The sequence below is a fragment of the Chinchilla lanigera genome, unplaced genomic scaffold, assembly GCF_000276665.1.
Source record: "Chinchilla lanigera isolate Chin_1 unplaced genomic scaffold, ChiLan1.0 scaffold00077, whole genome shotgun sequence".
NCBI lineage: Eukaryota > Metazoa > Chordata > Mammalia > Rodentia > Chinchillidae > Chinchilla > Chinchilla lanigera.
The window spans coordinates 9,510,097-9,537,450 of NW_004955478.1; the positions used below are offsets into that span (position 1 = coordinate 9,510,097).

Consider the following 27,354-nt stretch of genomic DNA (forward strand, 5'->3'; position numbering starts at 1 on the left):
AAAATCACCTATGAAGGAAAGCCCATCAGAATCACAGCAGACTTCTCAACACAAATCACAAAATCAAGAAGAGCTTGTAGTAAAATGTTTCAAGCCCTAAAGGAAAATAATCTTCAGCCAAGATTGATGTATCCCACAAAACCATCCTTCAAAATTGATGGAGAGATAAGATTCTTCCTTGACAAAGGATTAAAGAAACTTATGGCCACCAAACCAGCTCCACAGAATTCACTGAAAAACATTAGAAAGATAATGAAGACCACAGGAACACCAATAGAAAGAAGCTGGTAGGCAGGACAAGCAATTAAACAGAGCAGAAAAGTGGGGGACAAATAAGGAAACAACATGAAAAAGAAAAGCCAATATGTATCACTTATAACCATTACCAACGTGATGGTCTCAATTCACCAATCAAAAGAAATAGCCTGACAGAATGGATCAAGAAGCAAGATCCAACAATATGGTGCACTCAAGAAACATATTTAACCCAAAAAGAAACTCATAGACTAAAAGCTAAAGGATGCCAAACAATTCAACATGCCACAGGAATCCAGAAAAACAGGAAGGGTAGCTATTCTAATTGCAGACAATGTGAACTTCAAGCCAAAACTGATCAAAAGAGACAAGATCACTACATACTTATTAAGTGATAACTCCAAGAAGAAGAGCTAGCAATCATAGATATCCATACACCAAACACAGGCTCACTGAACTACACAAAACAAATATTAATTGACATGAAAAACCAAATAAACACTAACACAATTGTAGTGGGGGACCTTATACCCCACTCTCACAAATGGATAGATCAACTAGACAAAAAAATCAACAGAGAAATATTAGAATTAAACCAAGCCTGTGAACAAATGGACTTGGTAGATGTCTAGAGAGTGTTCCACCCCAAAACATCAGAATACACGTTCTTCTCAGCTGCGCATGGGATGTTCTCCAAAATAGATCATATATTAGCAAACAAAACAGGTTTAAGTAAATGTAGAGGAATTGAAATCTTTCCATGTATACTTTCTGACCACAGTGCAATGAAACTGGAAATTAACGACAGAAAAAACCACAAAAACTACATTAACACATGGAAATTAAACAACACCCTTCTGAACAAACAACACGTCACAGAGGAAATTAAAGATGAAATTAAAAAGAATATACAACCAAGTGATAATGCTGATGCAAGTGCTGAAACCTATGGGGTGCCATGAAAGCAGTCTTATGAGGGAAATTTATAGTGATGACTCACACATCAGGAAGACAGAAGAAACTCAAACAACTAATGTGGAAGCTAAAACTTCCAGAAAAAGAAGAAATACCCAAATCCTGTACAAGGGAGAAAATTATAAAGGTAAGAGCAGGAACCCATGCAATAGAGACTTAAAAAAATACAAAAAATCAATGAATTGAAAAGGTGATTCTTTGAAAGAATAAATAAAATTGATAAACCATTAGCCAACCTCATCAAAAAGAGGAAAGAAAGAACACAAATTCAAGCAATTAGGAATGAAAGGGGGGAAATCACAACAGATCCCATTGAAATCCAGATCATCAAAAATTACTATGAGAACCTATATTCTAATAAGGTGGAAAACAAAGAAAAAATGGACAGATTCCTAGACGCAATCAAATTGCCAAAACTAAATCAAGAAGATATAAAAATTCTAAATAAACTAATATCAGCCATTGAAATTGAAAATGCAATTAAAAATTTACCCACAATGAAAAGCCTAGGCCCTGACAGATTCACTGCTGAATTCTACAAGAAATTTAGAGAAGAATTAATGTCACTGATGCTGAAACTCTTTAAATAATTGAAAGGGAAGTAATACTTCCAAAATCATTCCTGGAAGCAAGTATTACCCTGGTTCCAAAACCAGACAAGAACCCAACCAAGAAACAAAACTGCAGGCCAATCTCCCTAAAGAACATTGATGCAAAAATCCTTAATAAGATACTGGAGAAAGAATGCAACAAATCATCAAGAAGATTATACACCATGAGCAAGTAGGATTCAGACTATGGATGCAGGAATGATTCAACATATGCAAATCAATAAATGTGTAATGCACCATATTAAGAGGACCAAAAACAACTCACATGATCATCTCAATAGGTGCAGAGAAAACACTTGACAAACTCCAACACCCATTTATGGTAAAAACCCTACAGAAAATTGGAATAGATAGTCTCTATCTCAATCTTATAAAAGCCATCTATGACAAAATAACAAATAATTTCATTTTAAATGGTCAGAAACTGACACCTTTCACTCTAAAATCAGGAACAAGACAAGAATGTCCACTATCACCACTCCTATACAATATAGTTCGGGAAATATTAGCCAGAGCATTAGAGAAGAGGAAAAAATAAAAGGAATACGGATAGGAAAGGAAGAAGTTAAAGTATCATTATTTGAAGATGACATGATACTCTACATAGAAGACTGCAAAAGCTCCACCAAAAAACTTGTAGATTAAATATCCAAATTCAATATTTAATGCAATCCCAATCAAAATGCCATTGAAATATCTCACAGATTTGGAGAAAACGTTCCTAAAATTCATTTGAAACCAGAAAAGACCTAGAATAGCAAAAGCAATTCTAGGCAACAAAGTCAATTCTGGGGACATCACAATCTCAGACCTGAAATTATACTGTAAAGCTGTGATATTTTTAAAAATTTTTATTTCTTTTAAAGAGAAAAAAGATAATGAAAATGAGGTTTGAAATAGGTTAGTAGGACAGTTATAATAGTTGATTCATTGCATATTGTTCTCTTCACATTAGTTAATCATAGTACAAGATATAGGCATGACATCTTATCTAAACAATGTTAGCAAAAACATTCTTTTCAAGGAATTAAGAGAGGATAGCTGTAAAACTATCTTAACTATCTTGTGTATATACATTTTTTTACATTTTTTTTCTTTTTCCCCTTTTCTCCTCTCCCCTTTCCCCTATCACAGTTTGTCTTTTCTTTTACACAGTTTTTTACCCAGTTCAAAGCTACTCTGATAAAATCAAAATGGTATTGGCCAAAAAACAGAGCTGAGGATCAGTGGAACAGAATACAAGATGCAGATGCACCCCAAACACACTCAGCCTCCTTATCTCTGACAGAGGAGCCAAACGTGTCCACTGGAAGAAAGATAGCCTCTTTAATAAATGATGCTGGAAAAAACTGGCTCGTCACATGCCAAAAACTAATATCCATGTCGATTGCCATGCAGTACACTAAATTCAAAATAGATTAAAGATCTAAATATTAAAATACAAACACTAAATTTACTAGATAATAGGCAGAAATCCTGAAGACATAGGTGTAGGCAGATATTTCATGAACAAAACCCAGACTGCAAAGGAAATATTACAAAGAATCAACAAATGGGATCTCACCTTATTAAAAAGCTTGTGCACAGCAAAAGAAATCTCCAACAGAGTGAAAAGACGACTCATGGAAGAGGAAAAAATTCTAGCCAGTTGTCCCACAGACAAAGGACTCATATAGAGAATATATAAAGATTTGAAAAATATCAGATCCCCCAAATGCAAAGCAATCCAAAAATGGGCATCTGAGATGAATATATACTTCTCAGATGAAGAAATACAAATAGCAAATAAATACATGAAAAAAGTTCAATATCATTGCTCATTTGAGAGATGCAAATCAAAACAACACTGAGATTCCATCTTCCCCAGCAAGAATAGCTATCATCAAAAAATCCACAGATAACAACTGCTGGAAGAGCTGTGGGGAAAAAAAAACCCTTCTCCACTACTGGTGGGAATGTAGACTGGTGCAACCACTGTGGAAATCAGTGTGGAGATTCCTTAAGAAACTGGGATTAGCAGTCTCATTTGAATGAGCTATTCCCCTTCTGGGTATCTTCCCAAAAGAATTAAAAACATAATACTACAGCAATATATGTGCACCCATGTTTATAGTTGCACAATTTGTAAGAGCTAAATCTTACAAACAACCTAGATGCTCATCAACAAGGGATGGATAAAAAAGATGTGGGTTTTTTTTTTTAATATAATGAAGTACTACTCAGCCATAAAGAAGGATAGACTGGAGACTTTACGTAAATAGATATAACTGGAAACCATACTCATAAGTGAAATAAATCAGACCCATATGTGTAAAAATCATCCTGTCCCACTAGTGAGAGAAACTGAACAAGAAAATAGGATCTGAAACATACAATAGATATCATGACCTGCAAAAGAGTAACAAACTGCAATGAGGGAAAGGGGAAAGGAAGAAAGGAAAAAAGAAAAAAAATATATATATACAGAAGATGGTTAAGCTAGTTTTACAGCTAGCTTCTCTTAGTTCCTTGAAAAGAATGTTTTTGCTAACTTTATTTAGACAAAATATCAATCTTATATCTGGTACTCTGATTAACTAATATGAAGACAACAATATGCAATGTATCAGCATTTGTAACTGTCCTACTAACCTGTTTTGAAACTCGGTTTCATTGTTTATCTTTTTTCTCTTTAAAATAATAAAAAAGATCAGCATATTATTGTTAAATATCACATAAAATATAATTTGTAATTTAAATATCGCCATTTATTTTTATGGATGAATACTAAATAATTCAAAGTCAAAGATGAAATATGCATATAAATATTTCTATAAACATGTAAAATATCAGCATTAATAAATCTATGATTTAATACTGGAAAAAACCATGCAAAATATAATAGAGTCTAGATTTAAGTAAAAGTATTTTAGTATGTTTCTACTCACTCGTAAAAGGTTTCATTTCATTCATCACCCTTTTCAGATCAACCTTACCATCACCTATAAGACACAGAATAAAATGAACAGAAACATGACAATAAGACTATAAAAATGGTGTAGCACAGAGCAGAGAAATTTTACCATATTTATTTGCTCTAGAAAATTTAATATTCTGATATACCTTTCATAAAAAAGCAGAAAAGAGCAAAGTTAAAAACACAATAAAAACAATTATTTCCTAAACAATTTATATATCAGCAGCATTGATATATTATGCCTTGGGAAAGATAAAGGACTAGTCTCTATCATTTAGTTTCTGAAAAGTACTTCTTTTCCTAGAGACAAAATAATGCTCCATGCTAAAAAGAAAATATAGCTATAACTTAGGATAATGTAAGAATAAAGGTGTAGTCATTTCATTGTTTTAATAAACTTTTCTTTTTTGAGTGGCAATAAGATACTAGTGGCCTGTCAGAAAGGTATATAAGTTGTTAGTAATAGTGCTAACTTGGTGAGAAGATTTTTGGGATGTTTACTTTTCATCTGTTAAAGTCTTCCTGGCACCAAATGTTGACAAGGGGTGAGGCTAATACAGCTCTCATGCATTGCTTGTGGGAGTTTGAAAGTGGTACATTCACTGTGGAAAAATATCTGGCAATTTCTTGTAAAACCAAACATATGATTCACTGTTTCTATTCCTACCTACTTACCCAAAAGAAAAGAACACACATGTTCACACATATCTTGCATAGCAATGTTCATAGCATCTTTATTCATGATAATTAAAACCTAGAAAGAGCCTTTGTCCAACAATAGAGGAAGAGACGAACATGCAGCGGAATATTTCTATAATAGAATATCGCTCAGCCTGTATCAACATGGGCAAATCTAAAATAGCATGGTGAGTAACAGGATTTTCACACTTTCTAAACACAGCTCAGATATGTATCTCCCATCCCATGAGCTCCTTTTGAAATGTTACTGATACAGTTCCCATGGAGAGCTTACAGTGATTGTAGATAGAGTCTTGTGACTACTTTAATGATAGCATTTGGTGAAAACAACTGCTTTGTGGCTTTTGAGGCTGCATTATACAAAGGATCCCATTTTCACCTCTCTCTTTCTCTCTGTCAGGACATTTGAATGGGGAACCCAGAAATCGCACTATGGGAGGAAACCCAAGCCAGCTTATGCAGAGAAGCCATATGAAAAACCCGTTCAGAAAGAGACGGAGACTGCCCCCGTCCCAACCGATGACTGTTGATAACTAAACGTGAATGAATGAAATTTCAGATGGTTCCAAAGCTCAACTTTTGAGTTTTCTAGCTGAGGCCCCGGATGTCCTGGATGAGCTCAGCCTTTCTCACTATGTCATGCTTGAGTTCCTGACCTCCAGAATCTGTGATCATAATAAATAGTTGCCTTATGCCACTAACTTAGGGAGTGATTATTATGAGGCAGTAGGAAATGGAAAGATTTAATTAAACTATATGAATCAATTTACATGATATCTTGGTATAAGTAAAACTAACTAATGGAAAATCAGAATATCAATTGCTTTGGGGGGGGTGGAAATTTACTGGGATGGGACACAAGGGAACTTTCTGGAGTGAGGCTAATGTCCTATATCTTGATAGATGTTTGAGTCACACAGGTGTTACTTCTCAGAACTCAGCAACCATGCATTGTAGATTTGTACTAATAATTACTAATATTTAATTAATTAAACATACTAAAAACTTATTTAAAGACAGAGACTGTCAAAGTCAATGAAAACAGAATCCAACTATATTCTAAGATATACCCTTTAGATATATGGGCACACACAGGTTGAAAATAAAAAGAGAGAAAAAGATAAGTGGATTATGTGGATCTTGTATTTCAGTGCTCTTCAACCTAAAACTAGATTTCAAAAGTTACCAGCATTGCCTGAAAAATGGCTGAGTTAATGCATACACGGCACCATCAGGGGAAACGGAGAAGGAAAGGAGATGGTCTAGGTTGTCTGCCGTGGAGTTCTCTCTCCATAGTACCCGTGTGAAAGTGAGAGACAGAGAGAGAGAAACATTTATTTAAATTATACAAAGCAGTTGAGCTCTAGTCATACTGAGAGGGAAAAGAATGAAAAGATTAAGTACCTTTCCTTTTTAAAATAAATACTCCTGTCACCCATTCGTCAATGTGGCCAAAGAGAAGGATTCAAATTTGGGCAGTACCTATCAATTTTTCTTACCCTTTCAGTAAGATAAAAACAAAGGGGAGCCTCAGAATCCTTCTTTAAAATGTATGTAAAACAAGCAAAAGATAGGATGCATTTTTCCATTACACTTGACTTTTTTTCTTAGGTTTTCAAAATGCCTTGTTGATGTCAAGTAGGAATTTTAAATGACTATTACTAGGCTTAGATGACAATTTTTATTTTCCCAAAGAGTCAGTAATATCTAAAATTCTCACCATTAACAATCAGATTTTGTGTTAGATCACCAAGCTCCTCTTCAGTGAGTTTCATACCCATATTTTCTAAAAGTGTATTCACTTTATTGGCATCAATCTTTCCTCCTTATGAAAAGAGAAATATACAGTATAAGCAAAAGTTAATGTCCCTAAAATGTGGAAAAATTTATAAGGATTATGATTTTCATCCAAAAGATAAATACCTAATGAGATTTGTCCATAACAGATTTAAATTAGACTTGTTTTAACCTTTATGATAAGCATAGTCTATATAAAATCTCAAAGGTAATTTCATAACTTCTCACAGAATTGCAGCAAGATGATAATAAGTAATAAGCCCAATATTTCTATCTAACTTTGTCTTATTTCTATTAGGTTTATTTTTACAATTTACTTTTAGTAATGTGGGGTGTTGGGTTTCCCATATCCATTAAAAGTATTTTACTTAAGTTAAAAAGTGAGTTAATTTAAATGAAAATATGAATAGTATACATAGTATGTGGATTTAGTAAATATCCCGATTAGGTGTGTGATAATAGAATAGTGTGGACCCGTCTTAGGACCTCTTTTTGGACCAGATTCCTATCTCGTTAATCTTATGTCCTCCTATTTCTTTGGAGCCTACAAGCTTTTGGTTGTTCCTTTTGGTCCAAAGGTCAGATTAATAGTGTGCCGCTGAATATATTAGCTGAGACGTGCAAATTTTCCCTTTACTTTGTGCTGCGCGGTCTTGACTCTGATAATCTTTGCCACTTGTTAAAGTTTGGAAAGTCACAAGAGACCACAGGCGTTCTTCCCATGTTACATAAAAAATAGTCTCTCCTTAAAGTATGTAATAGTCTAAGTGTTTGGTAACAGGATTCACACTTCAACCACAAAGAAGTACTATAAATGACCAACATGGTGGTCTCAGATTTAACGAGCTCCTCCCTCAACTTTATACAGCTTTACAGAACTCAGCCATCTTTCCTTATAGACATTTCCATTTGGAGGAGAAAGTACTATCCAGATTACAGAAAAACAATATGGAGACTCATAGGCAATACAAAACCAGTAATTACAGAAAGACATTTTATGAGTTGTCTTGGAACTTTTATGATTTGCTGACAAATAATGAGATTATATCGAGTGTTGGGAAAGTTTTAACTTCAGTAATGTACTTAAAACTGAACTCAAACATGCTGCAACATATCTTTTCCTTTTTTCTCTGATATTTCCATCTTAGGTAACACTGTTCTTTTTCTCACTTATGACATAAATTTTAGATAGTCAGTAGAATGAAAAACAATGAAAGATAGAACTAAATCTTGATGAAATAATGATGATATAATTTTTAAACTAAAAGTGAAGTGACACAAAGAACCTTTAAAGATGTACAGGCTGAGCGCTGGGGATATAGCTCAATGGTAGCATGCTTGCCAAGCATGTGTGAGGCCTAGTGTTTAAACCCCAGCACCTCAAAAAAATACAACACATATAGGTCAAGTATCCCTTATCAAGTATCCTCAAAATGCTTGGGAGCAAAATGTTTTGGATTTCAATTTTTTTTGGAGTTTAGTACATTTGCATATACATAATGAGACAACTTTGGGATGAGACTCAAATCCAAACACAAAATTCATTTGTTTCATTACACAATAGGCTGAAAGTAATTTATATATTTTACTTCGCTACATATTGACTGCAACTTTCACATGAGGTTAGGTGTGGAATTTTCTACTTGTGGTGTCATGTTGACTGTCAAAAACTTTCATGTTTTGTATCAGTTTGGACTTGAAATACTTGGATTAGGGTGTTTACAGCAAAAGAAACCATGAATGGAGTGAAGAGACAACTCAGAGGGGGAAAAAGGTTTTGCCAGCTGTTCCTCAGACAAAGGACTAATACCTAGAATATATGAAGAACTCAAGGGGCTGGGGATTTAGCTCAGCGGCAAAAGTGCCTGCCTGGCAAGCGCAAGGTCATGAGTTCGGTTCCCGGTACCGGAGAAAAACCAAAAAAAAAAAAAAAAAAAAAAGAAGAACTCAAAATACCAGACCCCTCAAATTTAAAAACCCACTTAAAAAATGGACATGGACAAAAATGAATAGACACTTCTTAGATGAAGAAGTAGAAATGGCAAATAAATATATGAAAAGATGTTCAACATCACTGGTCATCCGAGAGATGCAAATTAAAACAATGCCTAGATTCCACCTCACTCCCGAAAGAATGGGTATTATCAACAACTTAACTAATAACAAATGATGCAGGGCTGTGGGAAAAAATAAACTCTTCTCCACTGTTGGTGGGAGTGCAGACTGATGCAGCCACTGTGGAAATCAGTGTGGAGAATCCTTAAAAAACTAAAACTAGAGGTTCCATTCAACTCAGCTATTCCCCTTCTTGGTGTCTTCCTAAAAGATTCATATCAAGGTGATACATGGACATGCACGTTTCTAGCAGCAGAGTCTGTAATAGCTAAATATTGAAATGGCCCAAATGCCAGTCAACCAATGACTGGGTAAGATGTGCGATGGAGTATTACTGAGTCATAAAGATAAGTTTGAGACATTTCTAGGCAAATGGATGCACCTTGAGACCGTACTTTTAAGTGAAATGAATTGGACATGCATGTGCAAATATCACATGGTTTCTCTGGCGTGAGAAACTGAAAGTGTCAGTCAGCACCAAAATGTATAATAGATATTGGGAAGTGGGGAAAAATGTTCAAGTGAGAAGGGAACTAAAGAAAAAAGAGACAAGAAAAAATAGGATTAGGGTGTTTAATTTGTAAATGAATCATTTGAAAATATGCAATCTTGGTCATAGATTACAGCATTTTGGGCAAGCAATGAGATAATTTTAGAAATTTGTGCAATTTAAGTATCCCTGAAAATCACATTTTTATTTGAAATATTTATCACTAACTACCAGATTATTTGCCAGTTCTGAGAGTTCCATACCTGTCAACTCTGTTCCCACGTTTCCTAAAACTGGTTCCATGTCATCAACGTCAACTTCTTCTCCTTCAGACACAAACAATAACATGTTAAATTTTAAAGAATTGCCTCATTATTGCAAAAGTATCCAAATATTTTATTACTGCTTAACAATTGACCTCAACTATTCTGTGAATCTTCTCTGACTATAGTTCTAGTAGGAAATTGAAGTGTTTTATGTTTTTAACTCTGGTACTAATACAGACAACATAACACAACTTTTGGTAATATATTTTAATGATTTTTGATTGTGAGATATTATCAGCAAGTAATAAAACTTTAGCGCCTTTCTATAGCACATGTATTTTTTAGTAAATATCTTTGGTCAATCTGAAAACATGAGGTTATAAGGCTTGTTATAAAAATATGATGTTACATTTTATTGCTAAGACATTCATAAGCCAGAGTTAAGGTCTAGGAAATCAGAACACCATATTTCATTTAAATTGCTTAATTCATAAAAGACTTCAAATATCAGGACAAAATATGTGTACAAAGTCAGAATCACATACATTTGATAATGTTTATACATACTTAATAATTTTTATATTTGATCAGCTGGTCAATATATTACATTATATTAAAACAGCTGATTAAATGTGTTAGATTACACACTAAAAAGTTACAAAGGATTTCCATTGAGAATCTTGTCAACATTTATGTCTGAAAATAATTATAAGGCTGAATAAGAAGCAAATTGGGCCTTTCATTTAATCAAGTCATAACAAGTTAAAGAAAATCTCAGATAATTGCCTCCAAAGATGTAATATTCTTTCTTGTCCTTCTTGAATGAAGTATGTTTTATCTTGAGCAACCTTTAAATATAAATCATGCACTCTCTCTCAAGCATGTTTCTTTTCCTTCAGGCTTAAAAGTCTCAGCTCTTGTATTGAATTAACATGGGCTTTGTCTTTTTCATATAAAGCTAGGTACATTTCTACTACATGTTCTCTTAAAAATATTTTTTAAAAAGTCAGTTGACTGAGAAAGAGAAAGCAAGGAAGAAAGCAAGAAAATCATATGTATTTGATAATTTCTCTCTCACCTATGATAGTTTCCATTTTAGCTGTAGAAAGTGTTTTCAGATCACTTTTTTTGGAGCCTGCAAACAAAATTTAATGAGAGGAAAAATAATATAGACTCAGGAAAAATAATATAGACTCAGGAAAAAAGATATAGGACTAGAGATCATTTTTATTTATTTACTATTAACCGGATGACTGACCAATTTAAATAAATACGGTTAGAATGAAGACCAAGATTTAATAGTAAATAATGAATAAAAGTAATCTAAAAAGTTTGAAGAATATAAAACAAGTTAAGAAAATAAGTTAAGTTTTTTCTTATATTTAAGAAATTTAGTTTATAGTTATAGCAATGCCATAATTCTTAGCTTGAAACTTAATAAATCCTCAAAGTGTGTTGGTTTGTGATTTTCTGGCAAAATATTGTACTACAGTATCCTTTGGAACTTTGACACAAAACATAAAAGAAGCAACTTTTACAAAAATGAAGGACTCTTCTTCCAATATTCCACTAAATCTTTTGAAGTCCAAATCATGCTATTTTCAACAGCATATCATATTATTCATGTAGTATTTTTCTTCATATAATTTTCTTTTACAATTAATCAGTCTGTCATGTCCACATTTCTCATAGCTTTGTGTGTGATTGGAGAAGTCCTCCAACTTGCAATTACTTCTTGAAATTTTGCATCTTGTCAATATTTGTAAAGACTGTTACCTTCTGTTGCCAAATGCTGGTGCAATAGGCTCACATTAGTGTTAAGGAGTGACAAAGGCTTGACAGTGACTAAGTATTTAAGTGGTTGATTTAGAGATACACTGAACCAAATGATGCATAAGAACTCACTCAAAATTCAATCATTTAACCACATCATTTGTAACCATCTCAATTAAAAACAAAATAAAACAAGTTAAAAACTGTAATTTGAAACACTTTGGGTAGAAATTTAAAAATACACAAGCATATAAAGCAAAATTAAATGTTTCTCTTTTTTCCTCTTTTATTTAAGTTATCACTTTCCACCATTGCTAAAGTTCGGTATATATCCTTCCAGACTTCTAATATGTTTGTAAAAGTGATTTATATCTCTTTGAAAAATTAATTCTATTATACATATTGTTCTATAACTTGTTTGTTACAGTGACAAAATAAAGAGAAATAGGAAGGAAGAAAAAAAGGAAAGAGAAAAGAAGGAAAAAAGGAAGAATATCAATACCTGTGAATAGAAATATGAAGAGTGTTGATCAATTGGGCTATAACCTACACCAATATGGATCAGTATGAAGAAAAATGTTCAGACCCTATTTTTGTAAAACTGAGGTAGGATAGAAAAAATAAAGATAGGGAGAAACGAGAGAAAGAAAACCATAATTTAAAACTTATATTTTTAAGAAAGCTGCTTCAAGACACAGTCCAAGTTATGCAAATTTATCCAGATCTCTACTCCATAACTTTCTTCCTTAAATTTATTCATGCTTTTGAGTATTATGACCACACATTTCACAAATTCAAGACTGAGCTTATTCCCTTCTCATACACTAACATAATACCCAGACAGAAATCTTACACAGTTTGAGCAACACCCCAACTCCCTTAAGGTTGAGGAACAAATATACTGATGACTCTCAAATGATGTTTAAATAGGTAGTAATAGAACTTATTCTTGAAGCACACTTATATTAATTTATATGAAAGTACACTGGGAACTTCATTTATATGAAAGAGACGGGGAACTTCTCACAAAGGCCCGTTAAGTCAAGTGCCATGGAAGGCTATGGCATTTATGTGGCTTACCATCGGTGGGCAATGTTTTCAGCAGTTGCTTGTGCTTCTGGTAACTACATATTTTTTTCTTAATCACAAAGTAAACCTCCTTCCTCCTAATTTTGCCCTGGCCTGTACAATTATCCAAAAGAAAACTCTCAATACTAACTCTTTGTCTTAGATACTTTTTTCATAGCTGAGACAAAATACTTAACACCCAAAGTTAAAGGAAGAAAGATTTATTTGGCTCACAATTGGTAGGGGTTTCAGTTAGTAGTTGGCTGACTCCAAGGCAGGGTGGAATGACAGAGGGGAATTGCAGAAGAGAAACAGTCCATGAAAAAGAAGACAGAATTCAGCAAGCAAGGGAGCTATAAGAGATAAACCACAACAATACCAGCCCTTTTGTCCCTTATACTCTTATCCACGTTACTCAGCTCTAAAGAAGGTAGCACTCACATCCTTAATCCTAGCATTGCATCACATACTTGATTCCAGCACTACACAGCCTAGATCCAGACACTTCTGAAAAGTCTTGCCTATTGGGGGGACATCCAGACACAGCCATAACACCTTTCAACTCAACAAAGAGTACTCCAATAGAAGCAGACCCTGCATCAAAGTGTTCTTCTCATCTATCCTACTCCCCTTCAAACCCTGCCCTTAGTGTCTTACATGCCCCATCCGACCACCTTCCGTTATCGTCCCTTCACTTGACCTACCTCAATGCAGAACAACCACAAATAATAAACGGTCACAGTGTGCACAGAGGACAGATGGACGAGGGAAGTATAACTGCAAGGACTATCATATAAAAGTGTTACATGATTGAATCTGTTGATGCTGATATAACCAGAAATAATTCTCTTGGCAAACCTAGGGACAGAGTCCAAATTACTTAAAGTAAATACCAGGAGTTATAGACTAGAACTGGGCATACAAAGCTGAGAATTATTTACAGGGAGGGAACAGCCTACTAAAAATCTCCATATAAGCCACAAATTCTCCTCATTCTTTTAGTCCTCAACCCACAGTATCCCCCAAAAAAGGAGGGAGTTAAAGGGGGTCTATATAAATAAATACAGATACACAGGAGCATGGTGGAAGCAAAGCAACAAAGACCCCTGAGTTCTCTCAACTTTCCCAAGGCAGAGAAAAGGGTCATAAAGGGAGAGGAAAGCAAATAGTAGGTAGGGGAACTCTATGAAAAGTTTATAGAAGGGATGATGAAACTAGACAACTTCAAAGAAGAAATGAACCAAAAATTCACAGCAAGTTCATCCAATATGTCCATGGTGAGTTTTGAGGAAATAAAAACTGGATGAACCAAAACAATTCAAAACTTGAAAGACAGATTCAACAAAGATGCACAATTCTCAAAAAGATGTCAGACAGACATACCTAAAATAAAAAAACTGTACATAACTCATAAATTTCAGGAATGTCCAACATGAAGACAGTGTGTCTGAACTGAGGACAAAATAGTGAATTAAAATGAAGTAGTCACAGAAGCCACAAAGAAAATAAAGGAACAAGAGAAGATTATCCAGCAGCTACCAGATGACAATAAGATGACCAATCTAAGGCTAACTGGAGTCAGAGAAAAACTATAAGATAACACAGATAGATTTACTAACATATTTACAGAAATCATAGAAGAAAATTTCCCAAATGTTAGTGGTACCTTGGTTCAAGAACTTAATTTGTTCTATAATCTTGGAAAAAATGTCTATGTTGTGTTTATATAAGAAAGACAGTCTGGTTGTGTTTGTCCTGAGGCAGAGTTTGAAAACAAAAACAAAATTTTTCCAAATGCTTCTGGTTGAGAACCAAATAAAAGTGTTCATGAACTGAGGTACCACTGTACCAGTAAATGGTACTTACAACACCAAATGACTCTAACAAAAAAAGAAGCTAACCAAAGCATATCTTTATTAAATTGCTAAATATCCAGCAAAAAACATTAAAAGGAGAGAAAAACAAAACAAAAAAATCACACATAAAGGTAAACCAATTAGAATCACAGTAGACTTTTCAACACAAACCCGAAAGGCCAGAGGAGCTCAAAGTGAGGTATTTAAAGCCCTAAGAGCAAATAGTTTACAACCTAGATCAACTTACCCATCAAAGCTATCTTTCAAAATAGGTGAAGAAATAAGGTCTTTCTATGAAAAAAAAAGCTAAAAAAAACCAAAAAACAAAAAACAAAAAACAAATCAGCTAAAAACACAGAAGAAACAAAAACTCCAAGTAAACTCAATGGATAAACAACAATAACAACACAAATAACAAAATGTCAGGAAAAGAAAAACAAAGGATCCTCCAACAGATAAAAAAAGGCAATAGTAGTAAATGACCAACACATCTCAGTAATATCTCTATGTTAACAGCCTCAACTCTCCAATTAAATGACTCAGATTGGCAGACTGAATCAAAATCGAATCCAACAGTCTCTTGCATTCAGGTAACTCATATAATCAAAAAAGATATTCATACACTAAAAATTAAGTGATGGAAAACAACATTTCATGTACCAGGACCCTCAAAACAAGCAGCAGTAGCAATTCTCATGTCAGACATAGTAAACTTCACGTTAAAACTGATTAGAAGAGAAAAAGAATGTCAGTACATACTAGTTAAGGGAAAAATCCAACAAGAAGAGATAACATTAATCAATATATATGCACCTAATACTGGAGCACCTATCTTCAGATGAGCTGAGGAACATTCAGGGTGGTATGGCTGTAGAGTGGACCACCTATCTTTATTTAAAAGAAATGCTGAATTTAAAATATGAAATAAACACTAGCACAATCATAGGAGGAGATTTTAATGTCCCACTTTTGCAAAGAAATAGGTCAACTAAACAAAAAAAGCAAAATAGAAATTTCAGAGCAGAGTCACACACTTGCACATAAGAATTTAATAGGTATTTACAGAATATTCCACCCCTCTACAGCATAGTATACATTTTTCAGCAGCACATAGTATTCTTTCCAAAATAGATAATATGATAGCCCACAAAGCCTACTTAAAGTAATATAAAAGAATAGAAATTAGTCCCATGAATACTATCAGATCACTGTGCAGTGAAAATAGAAATCAATGACAGAAGAAATCTTGAAAAAGAAAAAACTCTTATAAAATTAACAACATACTCCTTCATAACCAATGAGTCACAAAAGAAATCAAAGAAGAAATTTAAAAACTTCTGGATGTTAATGACAATGACTGTACAACTCGCTGAAACTTCTGGGACACCATGAAAGCAGTTCTAAGAGGAAAATCATTACAATCAATGCTCACAAATAGAAAAGTCAAATAGAAATCTTAAGATACTTGAGAAATAACAATAATCCACCTCCAAGCTGAAATTAAGGAGGGAAATTATAAAGATGAAATCAGTGAAATAGAGACTAAAAAATTTTTAAAGTCAATGAATCAAAGAGATGGTTCTTTGAAAGAATAAATAAAATAGATAAGCACTTAGCCAGACTTACCAAGAGAGAGACCAGACTCCCATCAGTGCAATTAGAAATGAAAAAAGTGAAATTCCAACAGACACTGTCAAAATCTAGAAGATAGTAACTATTTTGAAATCTTGTATTTCAGCTATGTCAATTAGCAAATTTTGAAGAAATGGCCAGATTCCTAGATGCAGACAAATTACTAAAACTAACCCCAAAAGACATAAATATGCTTAACAACACAATAAGAAGCAATGAAATTAACATGATAATAAAGACTCGATCAACTAAAAAATGCCCAGGACCTGATGGATTTACTCTTAATTCTACAGAACCTTGAAGGGTGTTATATCACCAATACTGCTCAAGCTCTTTAAGGAAATTGAAAGGGAGGGAGTGCTCCCAATTCATTTATGGCAGCTAGTACCACGCTGATCAAAACCAGAAAAAGACTCAACTAAAGAACAGTTTAGATTAATCTCTTTAGTAAACATAGATGCAAAAATCCTCAACAAGATGTTAGCAAATAGAATGCAGCACATCATCAAAAACATACATCATGATTAAGTAAGTTTCATCGCAGAGATATAGGGATGGTTCAACATATATAAGTCAATGAATGTAATATACCACATAAACAGAAGCAAGATTAAAAAATCATAAATCATATCGATAGGTCCAGAAAAGGGTTTCAACAAAATCCAACACTGCTTTGTGATAAAAACCCTTAAGAAAACAGGTATAGAAGGACCATATCTAAATATGATAAAAGTTATTTATGACAAACTAATAACTAATATCATTCTAAATAGGGAAAGCTAAAAGCATTCCCTCTAAAATCAGGAATAAGACAAGTGTTATGGTTGATACATGTGTCAACTTGGGGAGTCTCGAGGTTTGGCTAAGTGACTCAGGAGTTATACATCCTGGGGTGAGAAAGACATGCCTTTCCTGCTCTAGGATGTTGTTCATTGTGTCCATCTGAGAAGTTTAGAAAGTTAACTATGTGATTCAGCAGGGAGCCAGGGTGCTTACTTTGTATTCATCCTGAGCCTGTGCAAGAGGACGGTATGGAGATTATTGGAGTGCTACATGCCCCCTGGGTGGGGGTAGCCTGCTTACAATACAAGGGAGGGAAAGAGGCTTGTCAGCTCTGCCATTTCCCCCTTAGCTCTTGTTGCTTTGCTATCTTCTGTCGCCATGAACTGTTGCCTTCTACCATGTGCCACTCTGCCTCGGAACCAACTAAATGGACTGAAACCTCCACAAACTGTAAGTTAAACAAGCCTTTCCTTCCTTCGTTTTGGGTGTCAGGTATTTTGTCCCAGCAATGAGAGAAAAGTAGCCAAGACAGAATTTGGTACCAGGAGTGGGGTCATTGCTGTGACTGTACCTAACCACGTGGTTCAAGAGCCTTGGGAAATGGCTTGTGGGAAGTGTTTGGAAAGGTTTGGAGATGTCCCCTGAAAGAGTAGAGCTTGAACACCTTTGGCTGTTCTGTCTGGGAGATTCTGGTCAGAGCTCAGAAACCAGAAGGCTGCTAAAAATCCTTCTTGTAAAGACCAGGTTCTGGAGGTTTCTGTTGGGAAGAAGGACTGCATTGGGTGCTGGACTCCAGACGATGTGCGTTACGGCTTGGCAGAAAGATTGTCTGCATTTTGCTTGTGTCCAGAGAATTTGCCTGAAACTGAGTTTAAGGGCATCAGACTGACTAATCTGGCAAAAGAAATTTCCAAGCAGTCGAATGTTGGGGTAGTGGCATGGCTATTGTTGGGGCTTTTAGCCAGATTTATATTGAGAATCAAGAGCAAAGAGCCCAGCAGGATGATTTAAAATGTTGTGAGTTTGTCCAGAAAGGAAGGTCCAGTAAAGGTGTAAATTGCAAAGATGAAACTAAGGAGACCTCTATTGCCCAGAAGGAACAAGAGAATAGAAAAGATGGCCTGAGGGCATCACAAGATGCAAGTCTCCACCCTTTGCAGCCTCAAAACTGCAAAGGTAAAAGACTTTAGGAAGAAAGCCACAGAGTGCCAAGTTCCAGATGGTGGCAGCAGCCTCACCAGCTTCCAGAACTGCAGCAGTGGCATTGAGAATTTGCTCCTCAGAATCAGATTCAGAGTGCCCAGCAATCCAGGCACTCGACCATTATGGCCAAGAGAGAGGAAAACTTGGATACTGCTCCAGGTGGCAGCAGATCTTGACATCATCCACATGGCACTGGTTTTAGGCACATGCAGAATGCAAGAGTTCTGAGGTTAGAGAGGCTTCCACCCAGGTTTCAGAAGGCCTGGAAGGCCAGGCAACGTGCTCCTGAGAGAGCAGTGTGTGAAGCTGTGAATGTGAAACAAAAGGTACAGTGAAGACCTCAGAAGTTTGGGAAATCCAGGAACATGGATTGTTTGAGGAAAACAAGGAAGGAACAAAGTGGGCCCAAGGGAAAAGCCATGGGAGCTGTAACCGCTGCAAGTGCCATAGGGGTGGAATCATACAAGCCCTTTGGAGCTCACAGTGTGCGGCAGATTACTTCAGATGCTGGATGGCGAACTATAGGACATAATGCTAGCTTTGCCGGATTTTGGACTTGCTTTGGTCCCATTCCTTTGTATTTCCCTGTTTGTAACTTTTGGAATAAAAATGCTTATTTTGTGCCATTGAATGTTGGAAGTGTTTAACTTTTCATTTGTACAGGGGCTCACAGGGAAGAGTTTGCTGTACATCTCAGAGGAGACTTGAGAATTAGACTTTTCAGCAATGCTGAAACTATTAGGACTTTGGCAACTCCTGCAGATGGACTAAATGCCTTTTGCATAAAGGGATGTACATGAATCTTTGGGGGATGAAATGTTATGGTTCTAATGGAATATAATGTCTTTGTATCTGGAAACTGGTTTAAAAAAAATGTGTCTGGTTACCAAGTTGACAAGGGGTGGATTGTTACGGTTGATACATGTGTCAACTTGGGGAGTCTAGAGGTTAGGCTAAGTGACTCAGCAGTTCTACATCCTGGGGTGAGAAGGACATGCCCTTACCCTTCTGGGATGTTGTTAATTGTGTCAGTTTGAGAAGTTTAGAAGGTTAACTATATGATTCAGCAGGGAGCCAAGTGCTTACTTTGTATCATCCTGAGCCTGTGCAAGAGGAGGACATGGAGATTATATGAATGCTACATGCCCCCTGGGTGGAGGTAGCCTGCTTACAATACAAGGGAGGGAAAGAGGCTTGTTAGCTCTGCCATTCCCCCCTTTGCTCTTGTTGCTTTGCTATCTTCTGTCGCCATGAACTGTTTCCTCTGCCATGTGCCACTCTGCCTCAGAACCAACCAAATATGCACTGAAACCTCCACAAACTGTAAGCTAAATAAACCTTTCCTTCCTTCTTTTTGGGTGTCAGGTATTTTGTCCCAAATGTAACATATCACATAAACAGAAGCAAGATAAAAAAAAAAAAAACCCATAGATCGTATCAGTAGATCCAGAAAAAGGTTTCAACAAAATCCAACACTACTTTGTGATAAAAACCCTTAAAAAAACAGGTATAGAAGAACCCAATCTAAGTATGATAAAAGTTATTTCTGACAAACTAATAACTAGTATCATTCTAAATGAGGAAAACTAAAAGTATTCCCTCTAAAATCAGGAATAAGACAAGGATGTCCACTATCAATCACTGCTTGTGTTCAACATAGTATTGAAACACTAGCCAGAACAGTCAGGCAAGAGAGACAAACAAAAGGGATACATAGAGGGAAAGAATGACTAAAATTATCATTATGTGATGATGGCATGATACTTTATATAGGAGACCCAAAGAACTCCACCAAAAACTTACAGTTAAATATCCAACTTCAGCAGCATAGCAGGATACAAGATCAACACACAAAAATCATTAGCATCTGTGTACACCAGTAATGAACTTGATGAGAAGGAAATTATGGAAACAGTACCATTCACAATAGCTTCAAGAAAATGAAATGCCTAGGAATTAACCTAACCCAGAAAGTAAAATATCTCCAAAAAGAAAACTACAGTACTCTGAAAAGGGAAATGGAAGAGGACATCAGAAAATGTAAAAATGTTCCCTGCTCCTGGATAGGGAGGTCGTCAAAATGGCCATACTGCCAAAACTGTCATACAGTCTCAATACAGTCCCAATCAAAACACCAACAGCATAATTTACAAATCTAGATAAAACAACCCGAAAGCTCATAAAGAAGCAGAATAGACTCAGAATAGCAAAAGCAATTTTGGGCAACAAGAGCAAAGTAGGAGGCATAACAATATTTGAGCTATATCAAGCTATATTAAAAATAGCATGGTACTGAAATAGATATGTGAATCAATGGGACAGAATAGATGATACAGAAATATCCCTAGACACATTTAGCCCTTTGGTCTTTGGCAAAGGAGCCAAGGCATATGTTGGAGGAAAGATAGCCTATTCAAGAAGTGGTACTGGGGGAACTGGTCATCTGTTTGCAGAAGACTGAACTGGACCCTATCTCTCACCATACTCTAAATTAAAATAAAAATGGAAGATAAAATAAGAGAAACATTTAAAGACATAGCTATAGGAAAGAATTTTCTAAACAGAGCTTCACTTGCACAAGAAATAGCAGCAAGAATCAACAGATGGGATTACATCAGACTAAAAAGCTTCTGTGGAGCAAAAGAATCCATCAGTAAGGAGACAGCCTGCAGAATGGGAAATCTTTTTGCCAGCTACTCCACGGATAGAGGACTGATATCTAGCATATACAAAGAACTAAAAGAATTAAACTACATAAATTTTAAAACTCAGTCAAAAAATGGGCAAACGAAGTGAAAAAATGTTCAACATCTCTAGCCCCTAGAGAAATGCAAATGAAAGCAACACTAAAATCCCATCTTACTCTGGAAAGGATGGCAATCATTAAGAAATCAAGCAATAATAAATACTGGTGTGGCTGTGGTAAAAAAGAAACACCCTTTGTTGTTGATGGGAATGTAAATTAGCACAACCATAAGGGAAATCAGTATGGAGATTTTTCAAAGAACTGAAATAAGAAATTCCATACAACCCAGTGATCTCCTGCTAGGTATATTCCTCAGAGAGCTTAAAACACCACATACCAACATTTATGGCAGCACAATTCCTAATAGCTAAATCTTGGAAGCAGGCTGTATATCCACTAACAGATGATTGAATAAAGAAAATGTGGTATCTATATGTAATCAAATACTACTTGGCTATCAAGAATTACAAATTTGAGACATTTGTAGGAAAACGGATGCACCTGGAAAATATAATGTTGAGTGCCATAAACGAGATACACAAGCTTACATACCATATGGCATCTCTGATTTGCGTGAGGCAAAGTACAAAGAGAATAATAACATGATAGAAGCGGGGAAGTGGATGGATCTCTTGCAATCAGGAAGTGGTCCAAGGGAACAAGCAAGGGGTGAGGAGGGGAAGAGGCATTGAGTAGAATAAAAATGTCCCCCACACAGGAGCCTAATAACCTCAATGTACATAAACGCTATATGCCATACTATGAAGTAAGGTTATTAATATCAATGAGAATGAAAATTTGGATAGCTATTGGAGGAATAAAAGAAGGAGGAGGGAAGTGGTACGGGATTAAACGAAAGAAGCAAGCTGTAGTAGTACATGCACACCCATTCCCCAAGATGATTGTAAACTGCCTGAACTGCAAACATGTACCAATAAAAAAAGCTTAAAATATATAAATAAGTATCTGGAAGGTAGGAGTAGCCCAATTTCATGAATCAAAAGCTTAGGGTAAATTGTAAATTTTAAACAATGTTTTATCTTACCTTTATGGTATCAACAATAGAAAATATTCCTGAGAATTACTCTAGAGCACAAGGATGCTTCCACCAAAATATAACACTGAAAGTTTATCACCAGAAGTCTAATTTTGTTAAAAAGCCTGACTTAGATAAACAGTCACAATAAGGAGTTAAGAAACAGTTAATGGGGCAATTAGGGTCATTGGTAAAATATAATTGCTGTTGCAATAGGCATCCTAGCTTATAGTACTTTTGTATTCATTCATAATAAAAGGAGGACCCAACAATAGGCTATTTACTAGAAACTCACCTCCTATGAGACTTATAAAGACTGAAAGAGAAATAATGGAAAATGATGTTTGAAGCAAATGGAATTACAATGCAAGCAGGAGTGACTATATTTGCATTCAATAAAATAGAGAACCAAGATGGTGGAGTGTTAGTCATTAGCAAAATCCAGCCTCTCCAGGACCAAGAACCCACACACCTGGAGAGCAACAACTTAGCAAAAAGAAATTTAAAGAGTAGATCTCTTCAAATTGGGAGAGAACTGAAGGAAAATTAGAAGATACAGAGAAATTGGGGAAATAGGATACAGTGCAAACAAAAGAATGAAGTAGACTGGAAGCTTACCCCAGCTCACAGGGAGGGGAAACTGTACCCATAAACACAAGGCAAGCCCCCAATTTCGGGAGCTGTGGGGAGAAACAACGGGCCAAGGCAGCAGTGACAGCCCCGAAGGTGACTCCTTCCACATAGCAGGCAACTGTTAGAGTAGGTATTTAGTACATGCTCACCGTATTGTGCGAAAGTGTTTAACAAGGCAAATTTTTGAGAGGGGTTGATTATTTAAGACTGAGCCTCTGAAGGCCTAGGGCTTTCCAACATTACTGTCCCACAGTGACTGAAAGAGAGACAGCTATGTGAGACAGTCCTGGAGAGGGTGCAGGGTAGGCACAGACCTCCTGAGAAGTTTACACTCGTGCTGGGAAGAACATGGAGAAGCCATGTTCTTCTTGGTGAGAAGCCAATGTGTGTGGCTTTCAGAGGCAGCACCCTGACATTAAGTGCAGTGGTACTTGCCCTGCTGCCTACATCCAGCACAGATCAGAGATCTGAATGTTTTTTTCATTAACCAACATCTACACCTGGGATTGGATGGTTGCCAAAGCCAGGGTTGAATGGTGTTATGGTTTGTGTCTGTGTGTTCCCCCAAAGCCTCATGAGGTCATGGGGCAGGCTTTCAGAGTTTGATTGATTATGGGTGTGAGAGCTACACCCGCCCTGGGGTGGATAGTTTGCATATGTAAGGGAGAGGAAGAGGCTGCTTGCGGCCATTCCTCCCTTTTGTGCTTGTTGCTTTTGCTGTGTTGTGCCACCTTGAATGGTTGCCCTCTGCCATGTGCCACCCTTGTAGCCAGCTGAGTACGGACTGAAACCGTCACAAACTGTAAGTTAAATAAACCTTTCCTTCCTAAATTTTGGGAGTTGGATATTTTGTCCCAGCAACGAGAGAAAAGTAACCAAGACAAATGGGCAGAGGGGTCTGTGGAACAGGAGTGCACCTTACAGAGCCACAGATCATAAAGCTAGGTGAAAAAAACTATGACTTGCTGGATTCTAAAACTGGAGGTCCTGGAAAGAAACCACTCATTCTTAAATATAGTGGGGAAAAAAAATTGGATACATTTTCTTTCTTTTTCTGTTTTTGCTTTCTTCTTCACTGATTTTTAGGGGTTTGGGTATTTTCCTTTTTCATTTTCTTCTCTTTCTCATTTTTCTCCTTTTCTTGACTATTCCTTTGTGTGACCTTTATTTTGTTTTATTCATTTTCTTTCACTCCTTAATAGGATTCCTTATCTCACTTTGCTCTCCTCCTTCTAATTTGCATTGCTTAATTTTTCAAAAATTTCTTTCATTCTATGCTGTGCATTTATGTTTTGCTTCTTTTTCTTTATCTCTGCTAGATTTTTATCAGTGACTTCTTTACACTTGCTGATCATCCGTTTCATTAGGGTCATTATCTGATGAGTTATATCTTCTTTGAATTTGCCAAGCACCTTATTAACTATTTTATCTTCATTGATACCCCTTCAGACCTTTCTGCTGTGTGGCTTATTATTTCCTTCCGTTCAATACCTCCTCTACTGGTTTGGGGGGAATTAGGAGTTTTTGGAGGCATTTGGTTGCTTTGTCTTTTCATGTTTCTATATTTCTGTTTGTTTGATTTTTGTGTTGGGGTTTACCACTATAAAATAGGGAAGTGGGAACAGAAACCTCTTGACTGGTCTCTACCTTTTGGTGTTTTCAAATCTTCATCTTTTTCAAAATAAGTCTTAATTTAGGGAGAGAAGCTAGCCCCTAATATTTGCAAGACCTTATAAGAAGAATATTTTATCTATCATGTGAGTGTCAGAAAAGGTTTCTGAAATATTACGATCCCTAAACTCTACAACTTAAAAAAATTTGAAAATTTCCAGGACAATCATTTGACAAGGGCACACAAATATAGTGTAAGTAAGAACATAAGCATAAGTAAGACTTTTTAGGTTCCAGATATGAAAAATATGATAGCCACACCTAGTGTAAGAAGTCTTCGGAAACCAGAAGTAGGTGATATAACTTCTTAAAGCATCTAGACCTATCATTGATCTGGAACAAAATTTTAGATAAATCACTCTGGCAGCTCAGTGCACAAAGTGTATTACAAAAAACTAAACTAAACTGAACTAAATTAAACTAACCTATAGAGACCATTCACATTGCCATTACAGTGATATATACTAAAGATGGCAGGGATTTGAAAGACATTCAGTCGTCATAGAAGAACAGAATTTGAGTATAAATTGAAGAAATATATGTGAGGCCTTTAAGAGAATATTGAGAATAAGAGAGTGGATAACAGGGAGGATGATAGTGTAGTTTGGATACGTAGGTGGCAAGTGGTCATCACTGAACAGAAAATGTAGAAAAATTGATCTGGTATGAAAGATAGTGAATTTAGATTTTAAAATGTTGGGATTGCATCCCGAAGTGATCATTCTAGTGGTTAGCTCAAACCGCCATACAGATGCACAAGTTTAAAGCTCAGAGTAGAGGCTGGAATAGAGACGCAGACTTGGAAGTCCATGGGCAAAAAGTGAAAGTGCTGAAGGGACTGGTGGAGGAATATTATTTGCTGAGGTTATATTTACTTTTGACTCTTCCATATTATTCCCTCACATTTACTTTGTTCCCTAACCATTTTGAGGTCATGCTGTGAGGAAGTAGTCCTAGTTTTACTGTAAGATATGCCTTATCTCCTTTAAGAAGAGATTTATGACATTAGCTTTTAAAAAATGAAAACACAGGATGTCTTTTTATGCTTTCCCCAAATGTCTAATAAATGAACTAGTAATTTTACAAATTCATATATATGAATATATATCATATGTATGTTATAAAGCTTACCACCAACTGGTATGTTATCTGATAGATCTATACCCTGTGATTCTGTGGGCTTGAGCTTCATATCTTCTGGAATAATGTCTATGCTGCTGACATCAATCTTCCCTCCTTTTAAAGACATGGTAGGAGCGTGAAAAGTGAATAATTTGAAAAACTCTACATTATTTTATTGATTATATACTATTATAGTTAGTGAGTATGTACTAATTGTACAATGAAAAGTAAAAAGTTTAATATAGTTCATATACTGTATTATTATTTTTATTCACATTCTGACTACAAAAACTCCAATTTGATCTGCTTAAGAGAATAGATAAAATTAATAGGAGAATTAGAATTAGAATTAGAATCTGTAATGCTGAATATTATTATTGTGTTGCTTCACAATGGAAAATACTTAATGGAGTTGAATAATCTGTCTTTATGAGTTCACATTTTTGTTTCCTGGACTTTTATGTTAATTATTTCCACACTGAATACATTTTAGAAACCAATTTTTATTATTTTTTTATTTTGTCCCATGAAATACCAAAATCTGAAGTAATTCTTTTTAAGTAAAATCTGGAAAATTCCAAGTATTCAGCCTAATGCAAACATAACTCTAGGACAGTAATTGACAAATTGCATATGTGTTTTTTAAAAAGCATAAACAAGGCCAGGTGTGATAGCACATGCCTGTAATCCCAGGATTTGGTAGAGTGAGGGAGGAGGACCTTGGGTTTGAGGCTATCCTGGACTACACAGAAAGTTCAAGGTCAATTTGAACTTCACAGTGAGACCCCCATCTCTAAAACCAAGCAAAATAAATAAATAACAATAAAAAATGTAAATAAGAAAAGGCCTATAGTAAGAAGCAGTACTCACAATCTAATGATATAAATAAAAAAATTAAGTTTTTAGAAAGTTTTTGCCTTTTCATTTTCTTAATTTGATAGATTTTGCTTCACTTAAGAGTCTTTTCTATACTATAATGGCATATATAATAAAAAACATAATTCATGCCAAAACAAGATAATAGTACTAAAGACAGTAGTTCATACACTATGATTATGTAGATTTTTTATAAAAATAAAACAGATTTATTGGATATTTCTCATAGATCATCCTCAAACATAAGTAAAATTTGAGAATATATTATTTTTGGTATGTTTACACTATGTGCCACTTGAAACTATTGTTAGTGGTTCTGTAGCATGTAAATATATACATGAACATTTGTCAAACTTGTACAATATTGAAAAACATGGCATTTACCATTTTCTTCCCTTGCTTTTTCCAACTGGTCTCTCATTCCCCTTTACTCTTCCCCATATTTTTTATTTATATGACACAAGGATTTTTATATAGTCCTTTTTTTTTTCTGAACACTTTGTTGTGCCTGAGACAACTTCTTCTTATGCCAGTGTCCTTGTATAATTTATATTAATTCATAATTTATGGTGTCCCTTTTAACTCTGTCCAAAAGGTAGTAGTTTGGATGATACTTAGACAACCTAAATATAATGCATACTTTCCTAGATAGCAGCAAATATTTATTGATGACTGAATGCATAGCACACCTATTACAAAATAATGAAAAGGAGAAAATAACCTATCAATAATTATACCATCAAGCAATAATTTCTTTCAGTATGGGAAAATGTAGGTAGGGATTATATATA

The 27,354-nt window shown here is 35.3% G+C and overlaps 1 protein-coding gene across 1 annotated transcript in view; it reads right to left on the reverse strand.

Annotated features, from left to right (window-relative positions):
- Positions 1-27,354, reverse strand: part of Efcab3 (EF-hand calcium binding domain 3) — a 494,429-nt gene that overhangs the window by 225,676 nt on the left and 241,399 nt on the right. The window contains exons 58-62 of the mRNA XM_005402243.2: positions 25,697-25,801; positions 11,243-11,299; positions 10,162-10,224; positions 7,217-7,321; positions 4,769-4,822 (exon numbers count right to left, since the gene is read on the reverse strand). Coding sequence (XP_005402300.2) covers positions 4,769-4,822; positions 7,217-7,321; positions 10,162-10,224; positions 11,243-11,299; positions 25,697-25,801 — 384 coding nt within the window. The remainder of the gene's footprint in view (positions 1-4,768; positions 4,823-7,216; positions 7,322-10,161; positions 10,225-11,242; positions 11,300-25,696; positions 25,802-27,354) is intronic.